This window comes from Leucopleurus acutus (genome assembly GCF_964270905.1).
Source record: "Leucopleurus acutus genome assembly, chromosome: 5".
Lineage (NCBI taxonomy): Eukaryota > Metazoa > Chordata > Mammalia > Artiodactyla > Delphinidae > Leucopleurus > Leucopleurus acutus.
Window position 1 is genome coordinate 77,490,607 of NC_139147.1, and position 22,355 is coordinate 77,512,961.

General features: G+C 34.3%; 1 protein-coding gene across 3 annotated transcripts in view; it reads right to left on the minus strand.

Annotated features, from left to right (window-relative positions):
* Positions 1–221: 221 nt before the first annotated feature.
* Positions 222–22,355, minus strand: part of IL1RAP (interleukin 1 receptor accessory protein) — a gene marked incomplete at its 3' end in the record, with an annotated part of 125,062 nt that continues 102,928 nt past the window's right edge. Inside the window, exons 9-11 of one of the 3 annotated variants that reach the window (XM_082839401.1) lie at positions 12,223–12,366; positions 10,768–10,911; positions 222–940 (exon numbers count right to left, since the gene is read on the minus strand). In XM_082839401.1, the coding sequence (XP_082695527.1) occupies positions 222–940; positions 10,768–10,911; positions 12,223–12,366 (1,007 nt within the window). Of the gene's footprint in view, positions 941–5,087; positions 8,249–10,767; positions 10,912–11,081; positions 11,190–12,222; positions 12,367–22,355 lie in introns of those variants that run through there. The other 2 variants (XM_082839402.1, XM_082839403.1) reach the window with 2 other exon arrangements.

Genomic DNA, 22,355 nt, shown 5'->3' on the forward strand with positions numbered 1-22,355 from the left:
AGGGCCCAAGAAGAGTGTGCTCTTCTGAGGCCGTTAGAGGCAATAAGTCTGGATTCGGGTCCTTCGGATCTTTTGTCTCCTAGAAATAAATAGTTTTTAAAAATCAATAAAGGGGACACAATCTGATAGTCCATTAGATGATAAAAATGTCAATTATTCCCATAGGTTCATGAAACAAAATGGGCTGGTAGAAATAGCAGCCACCCCCCACCACACAGTAATTATAGGATATAAAAGTCATTATTGTTGGATAAATCCGTGAAATGGTGAAGAGCAAGGGCAGAGATCTGGGGAGCAGGGGGTTCCAATCTGGTGCCATTTTGTATCCATTGAGTTTCTGACTCTTGGGGAACAGGCTTACAGAGGTGTGTCTCCCACTGGGGCTGGGTATGAATCTCTGCCCGGCTTTTGCTCCTAAGCTGACTCTCTCCTTCACAGTAGGTGACACAGCAGCGACAGGCTGCAGAGGGCTTCCCTCTGTGCTTGGACATCGTGTCTGGAGCTGGAGAGGCATCTGCAGCCCTCCCTGAGCTCTGGAGTTCTGGGGGCTCTTTCAAACGACTTCTCCTCCTTTGAACGTGGTCCAGACTGATGTCAGACTGGGAAGAGCAGCTCTCATTCCAGCCAGAGCTGGCACTCAGACTTCTCAGGGGAAGAGCCAATCGCAAGGCCTTCCAGAATTTAGAACCAGAATGTTTAGACTTTTCTCCCTTCCAGCTCACAAAAGACACAGACTCTTTCAGCTGCAGGATGCTTGGGTGTGGATGCTCAAGGGGACGATACTCAACCACAATGAGCTTGGTGGCAATGGAGTTCTGACACATGACACCCAGTTTGAACTCCAGCATGCTGATGCTCTTTTCTGTCACATAATCTGGGCTCAGGACAACAATCATCCTCCGGCTCCTTTGAATGAAGTCAAAAACTGCTTCCACTGTATCTATAGGAAAATGGAAAGATAGGACAATGCCTAGTGAAAACTTATATAGGTTTCAGTTCATTGTTGACAATCCTGCAAAGGACAGGCAATGAACACTTGAGAATATAAGATCTAAGTGTTAAATAATCTACCCAGGTAAGGAATCTCATCTACACTACTGTTATCAATGGTTGCAAAGTATCTGCTACCTTTAAGGATGAGGAATTAACCACCTCTAAAAGCAGCTAATTTCAGCTCCGTTGGTAAATAATTTCTTGTTTTGAAATTCCTTCCACTTTTGTCCAGTGGTCTTGGATCTGACATTTTAAAATATCTGAAATATTTCATAATTCTTGTGATCTCATTGTATTTTCTTCTCTTCTCTAGATTAAATGACTTCATGAATTTTATGTTATTCTCCATATGATGCAGTATCAAGTCTCTTCCCCACTTTTATAATTTTTCTCTTAATAATATTCAGTATATATAAGTGTCTCCTAAAAATAGTACCCTGAACAGGACTGAACATAATGCTCCAGACACAGTCTTATCAGCAAAGGTCAATAGGGCATTATTACCTCCTAAGATCCACAGAGTTATAGTTCTTGCTACTTAAAATGTTTGGATATAGCAGACAGTTCATAGTATCGACCGTGTTGTCAACCAAAATACTCTTTCTTTTTTTCTTGTGTGTATGTGTGAAGGATTGGCCTGGAAGTCAATTAAAGGGTCAACAATGATGACAAAAATGATTGGTAAAAATCAGGCAATAAGTTGAGACCTTGCATGAAGCATTCAATTCTAATAGTTATTGAGGTGAATTTGGACAGAACTTACTGGAAAGTTCTTGAGATAAATGGAGTGCTTAACTCACTGTGAGACTTAGGAGCTTAAACAATGTGATTTTCTAAAGGAAAGGCATTCCAAATTTATAAATGGCAGCCATTGACAACTCTGAAAACAGGTACTGTGGACAGACCATGAGGTTGAGTACCTATGCTTTTGAGGCCAGGGGTAAAACACTGACAGAGAAACTTTTCAGCCTGTGAAGACAAGCTGGAAGTTTTCAGTGAATTGGATCATGAATTTGACAGGGAATGAAGGAACTGTGCTCTTTACAAGATTATTTATTTCCAGTTGATGAACTTAACATGAATTTGAAGGAAAATCAAATGAAACATGCTCAATGTTTAAGAACTTTTGACTGGTTTTATCAAGAGCATTAAGTGTTTTAGACAATTTTTGTTGCACTCTTAAAAGATAAATCTAAATTTTCACTTATCTTCAAAGCCCGCGCGCGCGCGCGTGTGTGTGTGTGTGTGTGTGTGTGTGTGTGTCTTGGTAACTCCTTTGTCCTCTCTGGTGCTACTCAGAGTTTTATGTTGCTGCCTTTCACAAATCTGAGAATGTAAGGGTAGGAACTCTACTGTTTCTCCTGTATCATGATAAATATGATATAACCCTTAGATAACATGGATAGTTTTTCAACAAAAGGAACATGTGCACTCAAATTGTGTGTGGGGGGAGTGTGAGTGAGTGTGGGTGTGGGTGTTTCACTTCAAAATAGTCACTTTAGAAAAATGTTTGCTCTGTCCAATGATGGTGCCACTGTTGAAAATAAAACATTGTCTTAGATCCTCTCAAGAAAATTGTCTTTAAAGCCTATGGCTTTTTTTGTTTGTTTTTAATTTTGGTACCTCACCCTGAAAATGGAGGATTTGCATTTGAGAGAGGGTAATGCTAAAAAAAACCCAAAAAAACCCCCAAATATGAATTGTGGAATTCCAGACATTGAGGAATGGATATAGGATATGCTTCTCAGATAAGGGTTGGGCTATACCTAGGGGTATTCACATAGTACTTTGAAGGAAACTGCCTCCTTTATGGCCTATTTTATTATCTTCCATATTGTCAAACTTCATATTTGAGGATGTTAATTATTACTATTTTTTAATGCTGAGTATTATTTGGCGAGGGCATCTTAAATTAGGTCGTTTATTCTGTTTGGCTCAAAAAACAAAACAAAACTGAGGTGTGGCTGTAGATGGATAAGATCAGTTTTCTGGTGTCATAACTAAATTGGTTTTGAAGTCACAGTTTCTGATCTAGAGCTCTTCACTGTTCCAGAACACTCCGGCGTGTAAAAGTTGTAATCTCCTTGGTATTAACTTGAAAGTAGAAAGAAAACCAAAAGAAAACTAGGGCTGTAAATTTGTTCTTTGTCTAGTTTACTGGTGTATGAAAGAGTAGCAAACCTCTTTCTCTCTCTCTTAAAACTTGAAGTACAGATAAAAAAAATGGGGGCACCTAATTTGGAAGATGAATCTGAATTCAAATATTGGTTTCTCCATTTATCTTAATATTTTATCTTAATAGTATAATCATTTATTGTAATATCTATAAAAGTTTGAGTTCATCCATCTATAAAATGCACATAATGAGAGCAGAATTGTAGGACTGTTAGACAATTCATTGATACCTATAGGTAAATATCTAGTGCATGGTGCACTTTTGAATTAATCACCTTGATTCAATTATTATTCAATAATAATAATACAAAATTGAATAACACTATTATTATAGTTAATAACAATATTATATATTGTTTATAACAATAAAAATAATACATAAAGAACATATAAAAATAATGTATAGACTAATGATTGATTCTAATGGTAACTTTACAGAACCATCTTAAAATGTGGATTTTAATTTTTAAAATTCTGTCTATTCAGTTTAAAAAATACTACTGGAATACTTAATCTGTTAGCCCATGCTAAAAATACCTCATATCCCTTGAGTAGAAACAGAGAAATAGACAAGTTGCTGAACATGTCTCTTCTGTTATACTGCAAGTTTACTTGTGTCAAAGACTTAGTAACTTCAGTGAGTGACTGAAAAATACATCTTAAAAGTTTTAATAGGGTCAGTAATAGCCAGGTAGCCATCATATCCAAACTATTGATATTGAAACTGCTGATACTGAAAATAGTCACCACTGTGTTCCAGTAAGTCATTTTCAAAGTTGGAAGCAACTTCAGGATCATCATTACTTATACAGTGCAAAAAAACCCTTTACAAAATCTCAATAATATCCATCAAATCTCTGCTTGTACATCTCTAGTAATGGCGGTGGGGCTAATATCTCCAAAGACTGTGAAATACATTATTGTTTAGCTTTGCTTTACAGTTGCTTCTTAAATGAGTAGAAATTGTTTTCTTGTAACTTGAATCCATTGATCTTAAGTCTACTCTTTGGAGACTGGTTTGAAGCTGGGAAATTCTTCAGTAGGAAAATTTTTACTAAGCTAACCAGCTCAGTTATAGAGATCCAATAAATAATCTTGGAATAAATGAATAAGATATTTTTTAAAAGAGCAAGAAATCTTTCCTGTCACTACAGACTTAATATTAACTCAAAAGAAAATGCCTTTCCAAATATTTATCACTGATTTGTTTGAAATTTGTGATAGAAATGCATATTTGATTCCAATTATCACCTATTAACTAACGGCAAAGCATTAGTTAATTGATCTCCTTTCAAAGCAACTGCCTTAGGGTTGTATTAAAACCTATAAAAGGTAAGAGATTACTGTAAACTGCCCAAGTTTCAAGTTGAACAAAAAAGGAATAGGCTTGTGTCTTTATTTTAAAACTCTCTCCTCTCTCTCTCTGCCTCTCTGTTATTCTCTGTCTCTATTCCCCATCTCTCTCTCTCTCCTTCTCTCTCTCTCTCTCCCTCTGATTCTCTCTCTCTTTCTCAATCCACACACACACACACAGATACATACACACATACACACACACACACACATACACACACATGTCTGGTATACTAGATCAACCCATTTTAATTAAGTAACTCATTTACTCACATGTAAAAAAAAAATGTTCTTGAGTTGAAGTTCCCGGTTTTCTCAGATTTTTCTCAGAAAGAGAAAATTAATGTCTCATAACATTTCTTTTTCTAAGTGTATAATTAATCTTTGTATTCTCATTTCTTATGCCCAAACATGAAAATAAAGACATAAAACACATGCACAAAATAAAATTCAAAGCTTAAAATAAATGGTTTATTTTTAAATTAAACAAATTTACAAATCATTGGAAAATGGAAAATACAAAAGTTTATGAATAAAATAAAAAAGATAATATATGAAAACCTATGGAAAGAAAATAGATAATTAACAAGTGGAGTAATGCTCCTGTTCCCCAATACAATGAAGTCCTAGTTTATTAGACTCCTAGGGAATCATCTAAATTACAACGCAGAAAAATATTAAATAATTTTATATGACTGTGTAATTAGACACTCTATATATCATGGTTTTTTGTTAACGGGTGCAGAAGGTCTTTATATCATATATCTAAAACCGTTAAGGTTTTTCTTTTTAACATTAGATACTTTTATTTTTAACATTAGAGAGCGATTTCTTCTTGTTCTCTAAACTATGTTTCTCCATCTCACTCAGATAATCTGTATTGGGCATCTTCTGGGACATAAAACAAAAAAATCTTGAAACAAAATTATCTTAATATGAGACATATCATTTAGATTTGAGTTGCTTTAGATTTTAGCATTTGGAAAATTTCAGTACCAAATACAGGAATATAAATAGGACAAGAAGTTTCTAGGGGTACCAAACAGCATTTGGGGTAAATATAAAATCCAAAAGTGCAAAAAGAATGCAGCATTGGCAAAGAGAACAGCCCCTTGGTAATGGGGCTGTCCTTCATTTACCTAAAATTCATCCTAGAATTGATATTCAAATCTTATCTGAAGTCAGCTCTCCTCTGGTCTTGTGAGTGAAGGGTTAATAAGAGGAGTAATTGTGGTTTCTAATAAAGTAAAGCATTAATAAGGCTAAAAAAGTTAGATCCAAGAGTGACCCCATACCATAGGCTTATGGTCAATGATTCATGAAGGTTTTTTTTAATTTAAAATAATCGTTAACTCCTCTGTAGAAAAATGATTTATTAAATAGACTTTAATACCTCAGGAGGACACAAATGTAGTAGATAGTTTTAGAATTGCTTATCAACATTCATACTACTAAGATAAGGATCTCCTTAAATTATGAATTCTCATTTTTCATTGGATACCCAGTCTTATTTATAGGTATTTTTATTTTCTTTTCCTGTATTACTTAACAGTCCAAATAGAGATTTATCTCTCCAGTAGTTGAGCACTAAGATTAATATAGCTTACCTTCTAAGTGTGTGTGCTCAGAACATAGTAAATGATCAGTTAATGCCAGAGGGCTGACTACTGCTTAGCAGTGACCGTGGAAGCTCTGTGCACAAGAGATTCCGTTGCACCCAGATCAACTGTGGCAGTAGTAAGTTATTTATACTAATTTAGGGAGAGCAAAAGCTAACAACAACTACCACTCTGTGAGCTGTAAATTCACAAATATTAATGTACAGAAAACACTGACACAAAAATATTACAGTAAAGAAGGTAATTTAAAAACTGGATAAGAGTTCCAGTAATTCTTAATATTGTGCCAATGACTAAAGTCATATGTCTGTATGTGTATATATAGTGTGAGTATGTATATATATATATTTATATATATAATATATACAATTCATGTATGTATATATGTATATATATGTAATTCATGTGTATATATATGCAATATATATACATATATAATTCTTGTGTGTATATACATACATATGTTTTTAAAACTCTATATGTAACATAGATATTCACCACTCTGTAAACTCTGGACTTAGTTTTCACTTTTCCAAGTCTTAAGAACAGTAAAACTTTACTTAAAACAAACTAAAACATGTTTCATTAACAGTGACTATTCAGACTGACTTGTTTGGAGTGAGTGTATTAACTGTACCAGTGAATAAAATGTGAAAAATGCTTGGGGTCCAGTTAATGCTCTTAGAATATTCATGCTAAAAGCACTCTCAAGGTCACTAAGTCTAACTTTCACACTTTACAATGGGGAGACAGAAACAAATGAGAAATGACTTTCCTAATATTCACATTAGCAAGGTTGAGATTAAAAGACAAATTGACAAACACCCTGTTCTGTGCTTTTCTCATAAGACAGAAAAGGCCCTAAAAGCTTTTCGCTGTTATTTTACTTGGTATTAGCACCATTAAGAGAAGCTTCCTATCTGACTGAACCAAGTGAGGAACCACCTGCAAACTCCCAATGACTGACACAAGATGCAGTAGGTAGGGAGATGGAATGATAAGTATGGGTCAACCTACAGATAATCGGGAGTTTAATAAAAATTACTATACATTTTTCAAGTTGACAAATATGATATCAATTACCTGAGATAGAGGACATGGGTTGCATAGTAGGAGACAATTCAGGCAAGCCCTTTAAACCAATTGCTGTCTAAGGAACATTTTCAGTTACTCTGCTTTGTATCGTCCTAAGTGGTGTCAGTCTTGCTATGAGGGTGTCTGATACAGCTGAATGAACAAAAGAGTTTTTATCCTTAGCTATAATAAATTTAGGCCCTGATTACCTTTTTAATGGATGAGTAAAAATAAAAGAAAAAGAAAACTATACTTGGAAACTCATAATGACCCTGTTAACAGATGACTCATCTTTAAGGGGTCTTTAAATCCACAGCAAAGGCTGCCCCATAATGTTAAGATTATTTCAAAAGAGAGAGAGAGAGGATAGAGATGAGTAGGGGTAGGAATGCAGGATGCAGAAGGGGAAATTCGCATCAACCAGGTCTTTGCAAAGAACATAGTGACATCAGACGCTGGTGACAGGAGGTGGCACTAGCATTCTAAGCCTTACTATTGCCTGAGGAAGCAGAACAGCTCTTCCTACAGTCACCCTGAATTTATCTCTATGGGGAGGCTTCCATAGAATTTTTTTCTGTCCATGAAGCAATCAATTGGGAATAAAGAAGGGGGAATTCTTCCTTCCTGGAGTACCCTCGGATATTTTTACCCCTTTCACTGGCCCTTTCATACATTTTTCAAGGATGAATAGGAGAGACCCTGCTCGCCACTTCTAGACCACCTGGAAATTTTCTTCACTGGCATGGCCACCTGCAGCTGCTTCCAAAATCTGCCCTGTGGATATTTGGATTTCTCCCCTTTCCATTTAATGACCGTGAGCACCGTCTTAGCCCTCTTCAGCTCTTTCACCTTCGTTTCCTTCACAGCTTTGTACTGTACTAAAATGACGTTGATGTTGCCCCGAGAGGCCATGTTTTCTAGGCCAGCCTTGAGCTCCAGGAGGGCTTGGGTTCCCTGGAGCACGTAGTTGGGGCTTAGGACAACCAGGAGGCGTCTGCTTTTCTGAATGAAGCTCAAGGTCTCGTCTGTGACAACTGGGAAAGAAAACACCATGGGGATTAGTGTTGGCCAAGAACTCCCCCAAGGTACAGGGCTTGAGGAGCAAGTGAAAAGAAATTAGGGTAACAGACTGAGAACTGAGGTGAAACTTTTTACGAAGAACACTTAGTCCTTAGTCCCAATCACTCTGTTCACAAAATGTCACTCTCCTCCGGGGAACAGAATCTATATGTACATATTCCAACCCCAAAAGAGTTCTAAACAAGCCTAAAGCCAAAATATATTTCTATGACCTTGGTCTTCAAAAGCATTATTCGGGACCTGAAGGATGAGTGGGTTGTACTGAAATCAATTTCTTCAAACCGTATTACATGTCGTGGCCCAGCAAAATCAGCTCCTGAGCCCTTTTTCCCCAAAGACACCCATGTATTAACTCTCTAGTGCCAGTGAGCATTCAAAAAATATACATTATTGAGTCAAAGTCATAGAAGTTCATTTTTCACTAACACAGGACAGCAAGAGTAGAACTCTTCATTTTTTGAAACTCTCTCTCTATTGCCAGACACCTCCCCGACTCAGACTAGTATCACTATGTCATTGGAATAGGAAATTAAGAAAATCTAGTCAACTGAATGGCATTTTGGCTGGTAACACATTCTCAGCTCAGCTTTCTATTCTGCTCTGTTCTGGAGTCTAAATTAGTCCCTGAATCTTTCTCTTTAAACTCCTATCATTACTGTGAAGCCATGTGTTTCGGCAGCTGCCAGCTGATGTGTGTGCCTTCGCTAACAGGCAAATGCTTTCTTCATGTCCAAAAAGAAGAAGAAAACGCAGGGAAAATGGAAGTGCAGTGTAATTTTATTCTGTTGTCAAGGGCTCTGATTAGTTCCTATCACTAAATTCTTGGGAATAATCTATCTCCTTGAGGTTGCTTATCAAGGACTGAATAATCCTTTACCTGGGGTTCAGATAGAAGCCGACTCCAGGGAATGCACCAGTGTTATGGAAAGCTATTTCATGGCTTACAATACTCCCCTAAGCCGTCATTTTGCACCTTAATCTTCGCAGGTACAGAGGCAGTGGGGAAAGATTTGCAATTAAAATAGCATGTGCAGCCTAGAGGAGAATCCAGGAATAAGTAATTGCCTACTCCAAGCAGTATTCCTGGAGGCTGACTGTGTGTAAGCAGGGAGAGAGACCCAGAGGCAAAGGGGACTGAGTGAGAACAGCAGGGAGAATGCAGAAGACCACAAGGATCAACCGTCAAAAGCAAGATGCCAGAGTAATTATGTAGAACCTGAATTCTTCAAAGAACTATCAATCCGTACTGGAGGGTCTTACATTGTTGTTCTACTATGTATCTTTATATAACTTTTCACACAGTAGTAAATATCTGTTGAATGGCTGTATGAATGAATAAATAGATAAATAAATTATTTAGGATTTTATGCCTTAAAATGAGTGGAATTTATCCTTTAACTATATAGTCAAGTCACCATTTCCTGGCAAAATTATACTGAAAGAGACATCTGCTGTAGAACAGAAGCATTGATGGACTTTTGGGTGATGAATGGGGAGATACAGTAAGTGATCCAGCTAATTCAAAATAAGAATAAACATTAATGTCTATTCTTTATCTTAATTACCAATGTAACCTTAAAAAACATGTTAAGTGATTAAACGGGATTTTAGGGGGAGAAAATAAATTAGTTTGTTGTAAAGATTAGAGACATTACATGCATTTTTACCAGTATGGAGTTTAACAATGGGTTTAGGAGTGTTACTGTGCATTTATAAAACAGACTCAAATGTACTATCAATCACTTTATGTGTTACTGTTTGGATCTGAAAATCAGAGGTATACTTTTATTTAAAATCATTCAGCATTTCTAACTTTTTAAAAACCTATTAGAATATACTGGCCTTTGTAAAATGTTAAGCTTATCTCAAATGTGTAATCTGATAGAAAGGAAGAAACGCACAAGGAAAGGGGGGATTTGAGTAGCACTGGTTTGCCAGAAAACAAGGGTGAAGAAAAGGATATTAGCAAATGCCACAGGGAAACATTCTACTTACTATCAGTAAGTAATATAAAGAAGGATTCCATGCACTCTCTTCTGCATCTCATTTTTAGTAAAATTGAGTAAACCTCAGTCTTCATAAAAGTGTTTTGTTTAAACTCAGTCTTTACGAAAAAATTAGAGGCAGATTAATGCATATTAGCTAAACCTTCCAAAAATCTAAATGTGACTAAACAAAATGTTTAAAGCTGTGGTACTTAGAGCACTAATCCACCATGCATCTACACTTTTTTGACACTAAGTTTTTAAAGCTTACCTGGGAAAATATTTTAATACCATAAACTGTACTTATAGTCTACATCTTACAATGTAGATTTATTCCTAGAGTCTGTCTATTACATCAAAGCATTGGACATTTAAATGTCCAAAGATGCCAACATAGAGTTGTACCATGACTCTTGTACATGACCCAAAGCTAAGGATCTTCTCTGCCTTTAAGTGTAGCATCACCTATATTCATCTGAAATACCTACTTCCCCCAGGCAGACTGTCTCGGTCAAAGATGCACAGCTTGTATCCAAATTCATTCTCCAAGACTCCACGTAGGGTCAGTAATACAAATTCTTCTTCTTCAGCATTCCTTGCATAGGATACATAAATATCATATTCCTTCCCATCTAGCAAAAATTAAAACAGAAAACACAGATCCAATATAAATTAGGAATGTTCCTCAATAGTATTGCATTTTTTTCTGAAATCGAACTTTTGAATATTTGACATTTTCATTTTTTACTTATATAAATTAGCTGACAGATTTCAGTATGATTTCCCACCTGTGACAGGCAAAATGACTATTTTAAGGTGTAATTGAAAATTTCATCTGATGTGTCTTCTCCTCTCATATCACTGAGTTCAGATTTTGTAGTGGAGAATGAATGAGGTTTGGCTCATTCAACTATGAATTAACAGAATCAGGAAGCAAATACTCAGTCATATGTGCTGGCAATAATAGCATGCAGAAAATTTCTAGTTCCTGTCCTAGTATGTCACTCACTAATATGTTAGAATTATAAATTGAGCAAAACCTTGAGAAACTGTCTAAAATTATGTACACCTGAAAATATCTACAATTAAAAATATACCTAGATTCAATGAATCAATCTTTCTCAAAATTGCCTAATTATAAAAATCACCTCTCATTAAAAATACAGGTTCTGTGTCTCTTCCACAAACCCACTCAATGAGAATCTTTATGGGATGGGTCTAAGAATCTATAGGTTAAATGTTTCATTCTTGTCACCAGGCACATATGCTCTAGAACAGTGCTCCTTAAACTTTAATGTGTATATATGAATCATTTCGGGATACTGTTGAAATATAGCTTCTGATTCAGAGTAGGCTTTAGATTCTCCTTTTAGTAAGCTCCCATGTGATGCTTCTGGTACATGGATCACCTGTGGTTACAAAGAGTGTGGACATGCAGGGTCCAGTACAGTAGCCACAAGCCACAAGTGGTTATTGAGCCCTTGAAATGCAGTTGGTCTGAATTGAGATATGCTATATGTATAAAATACAATACATACTGAATTTTGAAGATTTTTAGTACCAAAAATAGGACTAAAATATCTCTATTAACTTAATATTAATTACAAGCTAAAATGATAGTATTTGGAATATATTAAATTAGATAAGATATATTATTAAAATTATTTTCACTTTTTCTTCTACTTTTCCTTATGTGACCACTAGAAAAATATTAAATTACATATGTGGCTTGCATTATATTTCTATTTGAATAGTGCTGATCTAAACTAAATCACATATTGACCCAAGAAAGCAGAATAATACGCATTAGGAAGATTTTCAATAGCAAGGGCTGAAACAAAAGGTAGTCTAATTACATCTTCCAATTAACCTAGGTGTTATCAAGCCAACATGTTTTCTAAAGACGACAGTAGGGAGATGTACAACAAACTTTCATTACTCACCTAAAATGGTTTCATCCGTTCCAAAATGAGCCCGGTAAAATAGGACCATCTCTAGCCAGTAAACATGGTAAACAACAATGAGAATCACCACCAGTAGGACTGTGGCTCCAAAACCACACGCCAGTTCCACTGTGTATCTTGGAGCTAGCATTGGAATGAACAACAAAGAAACAAACTGATTTGTACGTGGTGATTGCGGTGACCCATCATCCTGTAAATAGCTGTTTATGCCGAGCAGCTGAGCCATGAACCTGACTTACATGTGTGAACAAGATAACATGGTAGAGGTTAAGCACTATGTTTTAATACTAGACTGTGGCATATTTATCTTTTTGTTTCCAGAAACTGGCATAGAAGGTGTTTTTTAACTATTAGATGATTTGAATAGAATTTGATGATATATAAATTAAAACAGCATTTTATCATTGAGAAGAATTTAAAAGGTCATCCAATTAAACTCACAAACTGAATCTCCTCAAAAATACTTTTGAAAAGTAACTCCATCCTCTGTTTGTGCATCTCTTACCTGGACCAGCCCATGATATTGGTAGAATTTTAATTGCTGGAGCAGTTGAACTGAGAAAACATTTTAATGTGTTTATAACAGTCTTAATTTCCTCCTCTTGTCCAGTGTCATATAGAAGAAATTTAATTCCTTTTTCTTTATATTTGACAATAGGCCTCAAAAATCTTATTATCATTGAGCAGAAAATGAGGGTATCCACCAAATGCTGAGTATGCTTGGCCCTGAAAGTATCTATCAGGTCTACATTACTAGGATACACATTCCACAAGCCTGCTTCTCCACTGTTTCTCACTCCCCATTAAACTATACATTTACAGTCCTCTAGGTAGAGACTATGTCTTCTTCATCCATCTTATCCCGAGAATTTCTAGGATCTGAATAAGCATCTCTTGATATAACACTATACACTTTTGGGATATTTAAAATAAATCTAGTACTATATATACTATGTATTAGTAACTTCATTTGGCTGTTTTATTAGCTTGTGAAAATGAAACTAAAGAGTTTGAGATGGAATAAAATATTTACTGGATCTGAAGCAGAAATGGCTTAAATTATGTATTAGTTGATTTGACAATTACTTACTGATATCTACTATTTGCTAGAAGCTGTCAAGGTTATAATGGTAGATAAGACAGGAAGGGTCTCTGCCCTCTTAGGGCTAATAGTCTAATGCAGGGAAGTAAATGTGGAAATAAATAAATAAGATAGTTACTTTTAGACAGTGATCAGTGTTATAAAGGAAATAAACCAGGATAATGTGATGGAGTGACCTAGGGGAGGGGTTGGGGCAGGAGAGGTATATCTGGTATGGTGGTGAGAAAAGGCCCCTTTGAGCACCTGAACATCATAGGTGTTAAGTGTTTGCCAGGACTAGGCATAGAAAAATTTTCTTCAAAGCTGGGATTGTTATCAAGCCTTCCTGACTCCAAAGTTCAGAGATCTTTACACAACACTACAATGAAGTTCAATTATTGATCATACACTAGTGGAAAAATCCCTTTTAAAACAGGTAGCTATTCTAAGGGGAAAATGTTGAGCAGCCTGGAGTGGAGTCTGAAGTTCTCTTATTAAAGGGAATAATCATTAAGTTTCGAGTTCATTATCCTACATTCTGGCTACTAATTCTGATGCAGATACAGCCTAGGACTCAGCAGTGCAGAATTATTAGGTACTCTTGTACTCATCCCATGAACAATGGTGCTTTAAAATAAGAAAATTCCCATGACAAAATGTCAGAAGCTGTGTCAGTGCAGTGGATGAGAATTTACTAAGATCAATCTGAGTAGCTGGCATGAAAATTGCTGTGTCCTTGGTATTTCTGAGTACATGTTAACAACATACTGGGTTAATTCCCACTGTCATCTTCATTATTTGCTCAGTTATTTTGGCTCCCTCTGGGTGGACATTTCACAATAAGGAAAAATAAAAGAGGTCAGTGGATGCACTAACCTGAAATGGATTTTGTTTTAAATATCAATAGTTACCTTGCTTAGTGATCAAGAGATAAATTATACTCATGGCTTTCCCTCTGCCACATTTATTTTACTACTGCCTATTTTATTTCTAGTAGAGCTTTTTAATTTTGTGTCATACAATTATATGTGTCATATTTACAGATTGTATTTTGTTGGACCATCTTGATGATATCAAGAAGCTCCTAATGTTATTTAACTAATGGAACTCTTAAGATAAATAATTCACAAGTCTGAATTCCTAAATGGTTTGAATCACATTCAGGAAGTGCTCTAAAAAGCTTTCATATACAGCTTTGCCGGCTTGTAGGGAAAGTATGACCCTTAGCCCACATTTTCTGTCTGCCCCACATTGATCCTCTGAGCAATCCCAGACCAAAGGGTTTCCAATCAAAAGGGGTGATGTAATTTGACCAAATTGGACTCCTAAACTGCTTCTATCTTTGATCTCACTGATAATCTGATTCAGGAGGGAGTAAAATTTAGCGATTTGCTCTGCTGTTACTCTCTGAATCAGAATTCCCTCCATCCCTTTTGCAATTCTATAGTAATGGCAGGCTCCAGAGCCCAGATTTCCAGCTAACCATCTGATTTGTTTGGCTATCATAATGTGTTAAAATTTGTGCATTTTCGACTTCAGCTTCTGATCTTAGAGAAGTGATTGGGGTAGCCTTCTCTCCATAATATCTAAAATAACAACTTTTCAAATTTGGACAACTGGTTGTGTACGAGTGTGATCTGTGAGAGATAGGATACAAAAAGGTAAGCTCATGATCTCCCTGGCTTTTTGCCTAATGACACCTTGGGGACTGTGACACAGACAAACAGTATTTACACTGAGCGAGGAAACCAAAAGTAGAGTTCATGACTACTGCATTTGTAGACCTGGGTACTGGAGAGAAGAAAACTATGTAGACAAAGAGCTCTAGAAATCCACAAGTCTTTGGAAAAATACAAAGGGTGACACTTCTCAGAGTCAGGCAAGGAAGAGCTACCAGTGAAAGAAAAACCACCAGGGAAGAAATGACTGCTAAAGAGTTGGGAACTGAACAACTTAGGAGCACATACAGGGCTGAGAGACATTTGAGTTAAGACCACCCAGACTGAAGAAACTTTATTTAGCTCCCCAAGTATTAAGTAGAGACCCCAGATAGTATATGCCTTAGAAATAGGTCCAATCTAGCCTTAGAGAGAAGCCTAGTTTGGACCTACTCTAGAAAGATAAGCAAGATGCTTCAAATAAGCAAGATGTTATGCAAGTAAATTAACTACCTGCTAGAACAAAAATTAACAGGCATTTATAAAATTCAGACAGTCAATAGTGTACCATCTATAATGTCCAGTATAGGATTAAATAAAAAAAACACAACTAGACAGAAAGAAAGCCAAAAAAAAGGACCCACAATCAGAAGAAAGATAGCCAATAAAAATGGCTATCATGTGGAATTAGGAGATAAATACTTTAAAATGAGTATTATAAATATATCTGTTGAATTTAAAAAAAGACCGTGAACATTATAAGAGCAAATAGGAAATATCAGTACAGACATTTTGATGGAGAAATATAAATTCAAAAACTGAAAAAGAAAATCCTGAAATTAAAAACACTGCAGATTAGATATCAAGAAAGAAATAGTCAGCAGAAACCATCCTAAGTGAAATACAGAGTGAAAAAAGGATGAAAAAAAAAATAACGAGAACCTCAGTGATGTGTGGGACAACGCTGAGGGGTCTATCCTAAATATAACAAGTACTAGAAGAAAAGGAAAGGATGAATAAATGAAAAAATGAGCAAAACATACTTGAAGAAATAATGGCTGGTTTTTTCAAATTAAATAAAAAATATACTCACAGAACTAAGAAGTATAAAGAAACTTAAAGAAGATATATACAAATAAAACTACAGCAAAGTGTATCATGATGTAAGTTTTGAAAAACAATGAAGAAGAGAAAATCTTAAAACCTGCCAAAGAAAAAGAGAGGGGGTGTACATAAAGGGAAACATGATTAAAAAATAACAAGAAAACCCTGCCTGATTCATATTAGAAATAATATTAGCCATAAGACAATGGAATTGCACTTTCAAAGGGCTGAAAGAATAAAAAGAAAAAGAACACTTCCAACCTAAAGTTACGTATGCAGTGAAAGGCACCAGAGCAACATAATGAGGAAATAAAAATCTTTCCAACAAGTTGTGCTGGAACTGGATATCCATATAACACAAGATTAAACTTCAATTCCTACCTCACAAAATACATTAAAAATAATAATAATTGGAGATGGATCATAGACCCCCCCCAAAAAAAAATGAAGCTTGATGACTTGGGGGTATTTCTTAGAACACAGAACACAATACCATTAAAGAAAACATTAATAAATTACACCTCATCAAGAGTAATAACCTTTGTTCACTAAAATATACCACTGAAGAAAGGAATTAGCAAGACACAGACTGGGAGAAGGTATTTGCAAAGCATCTATCTGACAAAGAACTGGTATCCAGGATAGAAAAAAGAACTGCTAAGATTCAATAATGAAAACACAAACAACTCACTTATAAAATGTACAAAATATTTGAATAGTCATATCACAAAAGAAGATACCAATGACTAATAAGCACATGAAAATGTACACAGTATCTTAGTCATCAGTGACATGAGAAATACAAACTACAGTGAGCTACCACCAAGAACTCACCAAAATGGCTAAAACTAAGATTAACAACACCAAATGGCAAAGATGTGAATACACTGTTGGTGAGAGTGCAGAATGATACTACCACTTGGGAAGAAAGGTCTGACAGTTTCTGATAAAACTAAGCCAGTAATTCCACAGTAGATATTCAGATCAGAGAAGTAAAAATAAAAGTCCATAAAGAGACTTGGATAAGAATATTAACAGAAGTTCTATTCAAAACTGTGAACAACCCAAATGTCCTCCACCCAGAGAATGAATAAATAAGCTGTGATATATTCTTTTAAAAAAACACTCCTTGGCAAACAGAAGGAGCTAATGACTGACACAACGGCATGAATATTAAGAATATTTTCTGAATGAAAGAAGCTTTATACAAGAGTGCATTCTGTATAGGTCTAGGTACACTAAGTTCTAGAAGAGGAAAAAATAATCTATTCTGATAAGGAAAATCAGAACATTGCCTTGCCAGTGGTGGGGGAGGTAGGAGTAGCAGGGATTGACTGATAAGGAGAAGGAATGAAAGGTTATTATCTATGGTGATAACATTCTATATCTTGATTTTAGGTTACACACATACATATATACGCATTTCTTAAAAATCGTCAAATTATACACTTGTGTTTTGCAATTTGTCACTCTATACAAGCTCTACCTCAAAAAAAAAATCAAGAGAACTGTAAATAAATATTAAAATTTGGATAATATAAGATGCTTAAAGGTTTAGGTGATAACTTTTACTCATGTCTGTAACTACTTTAAAGGCATCAAAAATAAGATGCATTATTGTATGCATACAGGAATGGATAGATGGATAGATATGTGATAAAGCAAAGACAGCAAAATGATAGAATCTAGGTAGGATATATGATTGTTCATTGTATAATTCTTTCAAATCTTCCATGTATTTGAAAACTTCCTTAATAAAGTGTTGAAATATAAAAATTAAGATGAAATAAGATACTTTCAGATTAAAACAAAGCTGAGAGAATTTGTCACCAGCAGATGTGCACCACCAGAAATACTAAACAGTTTTTCAGACTAAAATGTTACCAAGAATGAATAGTGCCAGAAATGGAAAATATGTAAATAAATATAAAAATCTTTTTTCTCAGTTCTTAATGTATTTAAAGGATACTTATTTAAAGCAAAAAATAGTAGCAATGTATTGTGGCATTTATAATAAATGCAGAACTGAAATGTATTATAACAATAAAACAAAAGACAGGAGAGAAGTAATGGAAGTATGCCACTTTAAGGTTCTTATAAAATATGTAAAGTGATTAATTCAAGGCAGATTGTGATAAGTTCAAGATAAATATTGTAAACACTATAGAAAAAACAAAACAAAACAAAAAAACATGGAGGTAAAGCCAGTAGGCCAAAGAGGTGATAAAATAGAATACTAAGAAATTATCAATTAATCTACAAGGCAGGGAAGGAGAAAAAAGCAAACAATAGATGTAAATGTAGACAACAAATAGTAAGATGGTAGACTTGAAGCCAATAATACTAATAATTACATTAAAGACAAATGGATTAAACATATAAATTAAAAGGCAGAAATTATCATATAGTATTAAAATCAAAACCCAATGATATGCTGTCTATAAGAAATGTAAATTAAATATGAAGACATTGATAGATAAAACAAAAGAATGAAAAAAGATATACAATACAAATACTAGCTATACGAAATCTAGAGTGGCTAAATTAATATCAGACAAAGAATATTAATCAAAAAAGACATGTCATAATTTAAAAGAGTCCATTCATCGAAAAGACATAACAATCCTGAATGTGTATGTATCTAAAAACACAATTCCAAAATAATGTGAAGCAAATGGTAGAACTGAATGGAGAATTAGAAAAAAACGTAATTCTATGTAAAAATTTAAACACCGCTTTCTCTCAAAAGATGAAATATTAGCAGATTTAAAAAAATCAATAAACATATATGAGACTTGAACATCACTGACACCAATTGACTTAATTGACTTTTATAGAACACCAAAGCTGCAGAATATACATCCTTTTTAAGTGCATGTGAAACATTCACCAAAATAGACAATCTGCTGGGAATTAAAAAAATAAAAGAAGCACCTATAAACTTAAAAGAAATGAAATGATGCAGACTATATTTTTTTGGCCATGAAGGAATTAAGTTAGAAATTAGAATCAAATGTGCCACACTGTGCTAAGTACGTGTTACTTGCTCCCTCCAGTCTCACAGACACACTGAGAGTTGGGATCAAAAGAAAGAAAAATGGAAGCCTTGAACCAGTTCATATACACAGTCTGCACCAGAGCCTGAACTTGAACTGAGGTCTGTCTAGCACCAAATCCCATGTTCCTTCCACTTCACTGTACAGTCTTTCCAGGTAGTTCTAAGTCAGAGGTACCCTTTCCCTGCCTTTTAATATCCATTGCTGATTTTTTTTAAAATTACCTAGACTTAAATGACAATATGAAATATCAAAAATTATCAAGACTGAGAGAAAATAGTCAGTTCTAAAATTCAAATACATTTTAATACATAATGTAATAAAAAATGTTATCTGGAAACTTCCCAAATATGTAAATTAAGTAACACATTTCTAAATAAACCATGGGTCAAAAATAATTAAAAGGATAATTAAAATATTTTGAACTGAATGATAAGGAAACTTCAAGATTTCATCATTTGTTTGTTTCAGCTAAAGTGGTCTTATGAGGGAAATTTATAGCTCTGAATGTTTATATTGGAAAAAAGGATTATTTAAAATCAATGATGTGCTTTCATCTTCAGTTGAGAGAAAAGAAGGGCATATTAAATGCAAAGTAAGCAAAAAGAAAAATCAGAGTAAAATGAATAAAATACAAAATAGAGAAAAATAAATGAAAACACCTTTGTTCATTGAAAAAAATCAGTAAAATTGGAAAACCTCTTTCTTGAGTCATGAGCAAATTGAGAGAAAACATAAATTGTTAATATCAGGAATGATAGAGGGAGAATCACTACAAATCCTGCAGACATTAAAAAGATAAAAAATAACGTAAAAATTATGCCAAAAATGTGACAACTTAGATGAAACAGAAAAATTTCTCTGAAAGACAAATTCCCCAAATTGTCATATGAAGAAACAATATCCAGATAATTACTAAAGAAACTGAATTCATAATTTATAGCTTTCCCATAAAGAAAACACAGGCCCAGATAGTTTCATGGGTATGCCCTTCAAATATTCGAGTAAGAAGTAATATCAATTTTACACGTAAGTTTTCAGATAATAGCAAAGGAGGGGTCATCAACCGACTCATATCATGACGCCAACATGACATTTTTACTAGTCAATGGCATTACAAGAAAAGAAAATCACAGACCAATATCCCTCATGAACAAATATGTGAGCAAAATCCCTAACATAAACAAAAATCTTCTAAAAATATTAGCAAATAAAACAGGTATATATAAAAAAGGATAATAAATCATGATGATGTTGGGGTTTATCTCATAAATGAAAGGTTGGATCAACATTTTGAAATCAATCAATGTAAATTATAACATTAGCTGAATTAAAGAGAAAGATTATATGACCTTCTCAATGTTTAAGAAAAGAATTTGACAAATTTCAGTAGACATTCATTATAAAAACAATACAAAATGAAACAAAACTCTCAGCAAACCAAAGACAGAAGATTAATCCCTCATGTACATAAAGGTTATCTACAAAAACCTACAAATGACATCATACGTATCATGAAAACTGAATATTTGCCTTCTAAGATAGGGAACAATGCAAAGATGGCTGTTCTCAATTTCTGCTGATTATGCTACTGGAGGTCCAAAAGAGTGAAACAGTCAGGAAAAAGAAATCAGAAGTATGAAGTTTAGAAAAGAAGGAGTAAAAGTCTGTTTATTTGTGGGTGACATGATCAAGTGTGTAGAAAATGCTAAGATGCCAAAAAAACAAAACAAACAGAAACCCTATTTTTTGGTGAATTTAGAAAAGTCAAAGGGCCATAAAAAAATTAATTTCATGTTTATTTTTTATCAATGAGCAATTTGAAAATGAAAAATTTTAAATATCATTATAATAGCATCAACAACAAAATAGTTAGTGATAAATTTAGCCATATGTGTACAAGACCTGTACACTCAAAACTAAAAAAAAAAAAAAGCATTGCTGAGAATATTCAATTAGTCCTAAATAAATTGAGAGCTATATCATGTTAATGGGTTAAAAAACTCAATATTGGTAAAATTTCAGTTCTCCCCAAATCAATTTATAAGTTAATGCAATCCCAATCAAATTGCAGGAGGCTTTATGTAGAAATTGATAAGCTGATATTAAAATCCATATGAAAAAATATTTGGTCCCTAAAATAGTCAAATCAATCTTGGAAAAGAAAAAAATGGAAGGAAGGACATAAAGTATATGATTTCTTGACTTACTTTAAAGCTGTTAATCAAGACAAAGTAGTATTGGACTAAAGATACATAAACAGATTAATAGGACACAATAGGGAATGCAGGAATAGACCCACACTCATAGAGCCATTTATTTATTTATTTATTTTTGGCCAAGTTGTCAAAACAATTCAATACAAAAAGGAGGGACCTTTCAATATGAGGCTAGAACAACTGGTTTCTGTGTGGGAAAGAAAAAAAAAAAGAAATTGATCATAAGCCTAAATATAGAAGAAAAGTCTTTATAAATCAAACATTGTTAATATGGGATTTAGACAGTACTAACTATAATAGAAGAAATTTATTAAATGGACTTCATGAAATTTTAAAAAATTCTGCTCATCAAAAGAAAAAATTCACAAACTGCATAAAAATATTTACATATTAAATATTTATTATATAAATATATATTACATATATCTATATATAGAAAAGATATATAGATATAGATATAATCACTAACAACCCAATAACAAATGGACACCTCACAAAAAGAAGAACTATTATATAATGGTAAATAAGTCCATGAAAAAGTGTTCATGGTAATGTAATACATATATCATTAGTATCTGAGAAATGAAAATTAAAAACAATGTGATACCTGTACCTATCTACTAGTATGGCCAAAATTTAGAAGTTTGACCACTCCAAAAGTAGGTGAGGAAGTAGAGCACCTGGAATTTATATACACTACTAATGGAAATGTAAAATGGTACAACCTCTTTGGCAACAGGTTTGGCAGGTTCTCATAAAGTTCAGCTTATACCGTGCCTGAGTCCCTACAACTCTGCTATTATAAAACTTATGTTTATCGTTTTGACATTAGCTGCCTTTCCTTTAATACTTTGCTTTAACTGACTAGATGAATTTGTGCAGCTGTCAAAAGACCTACCCCTGTTAACTCTTCTCATTCTAGGCTCTAGCCTCTTCCTGTCATCTTGGCAACGTACACAGAATGCTTTGTCAATGAATTCAGAATTCAGAGAAA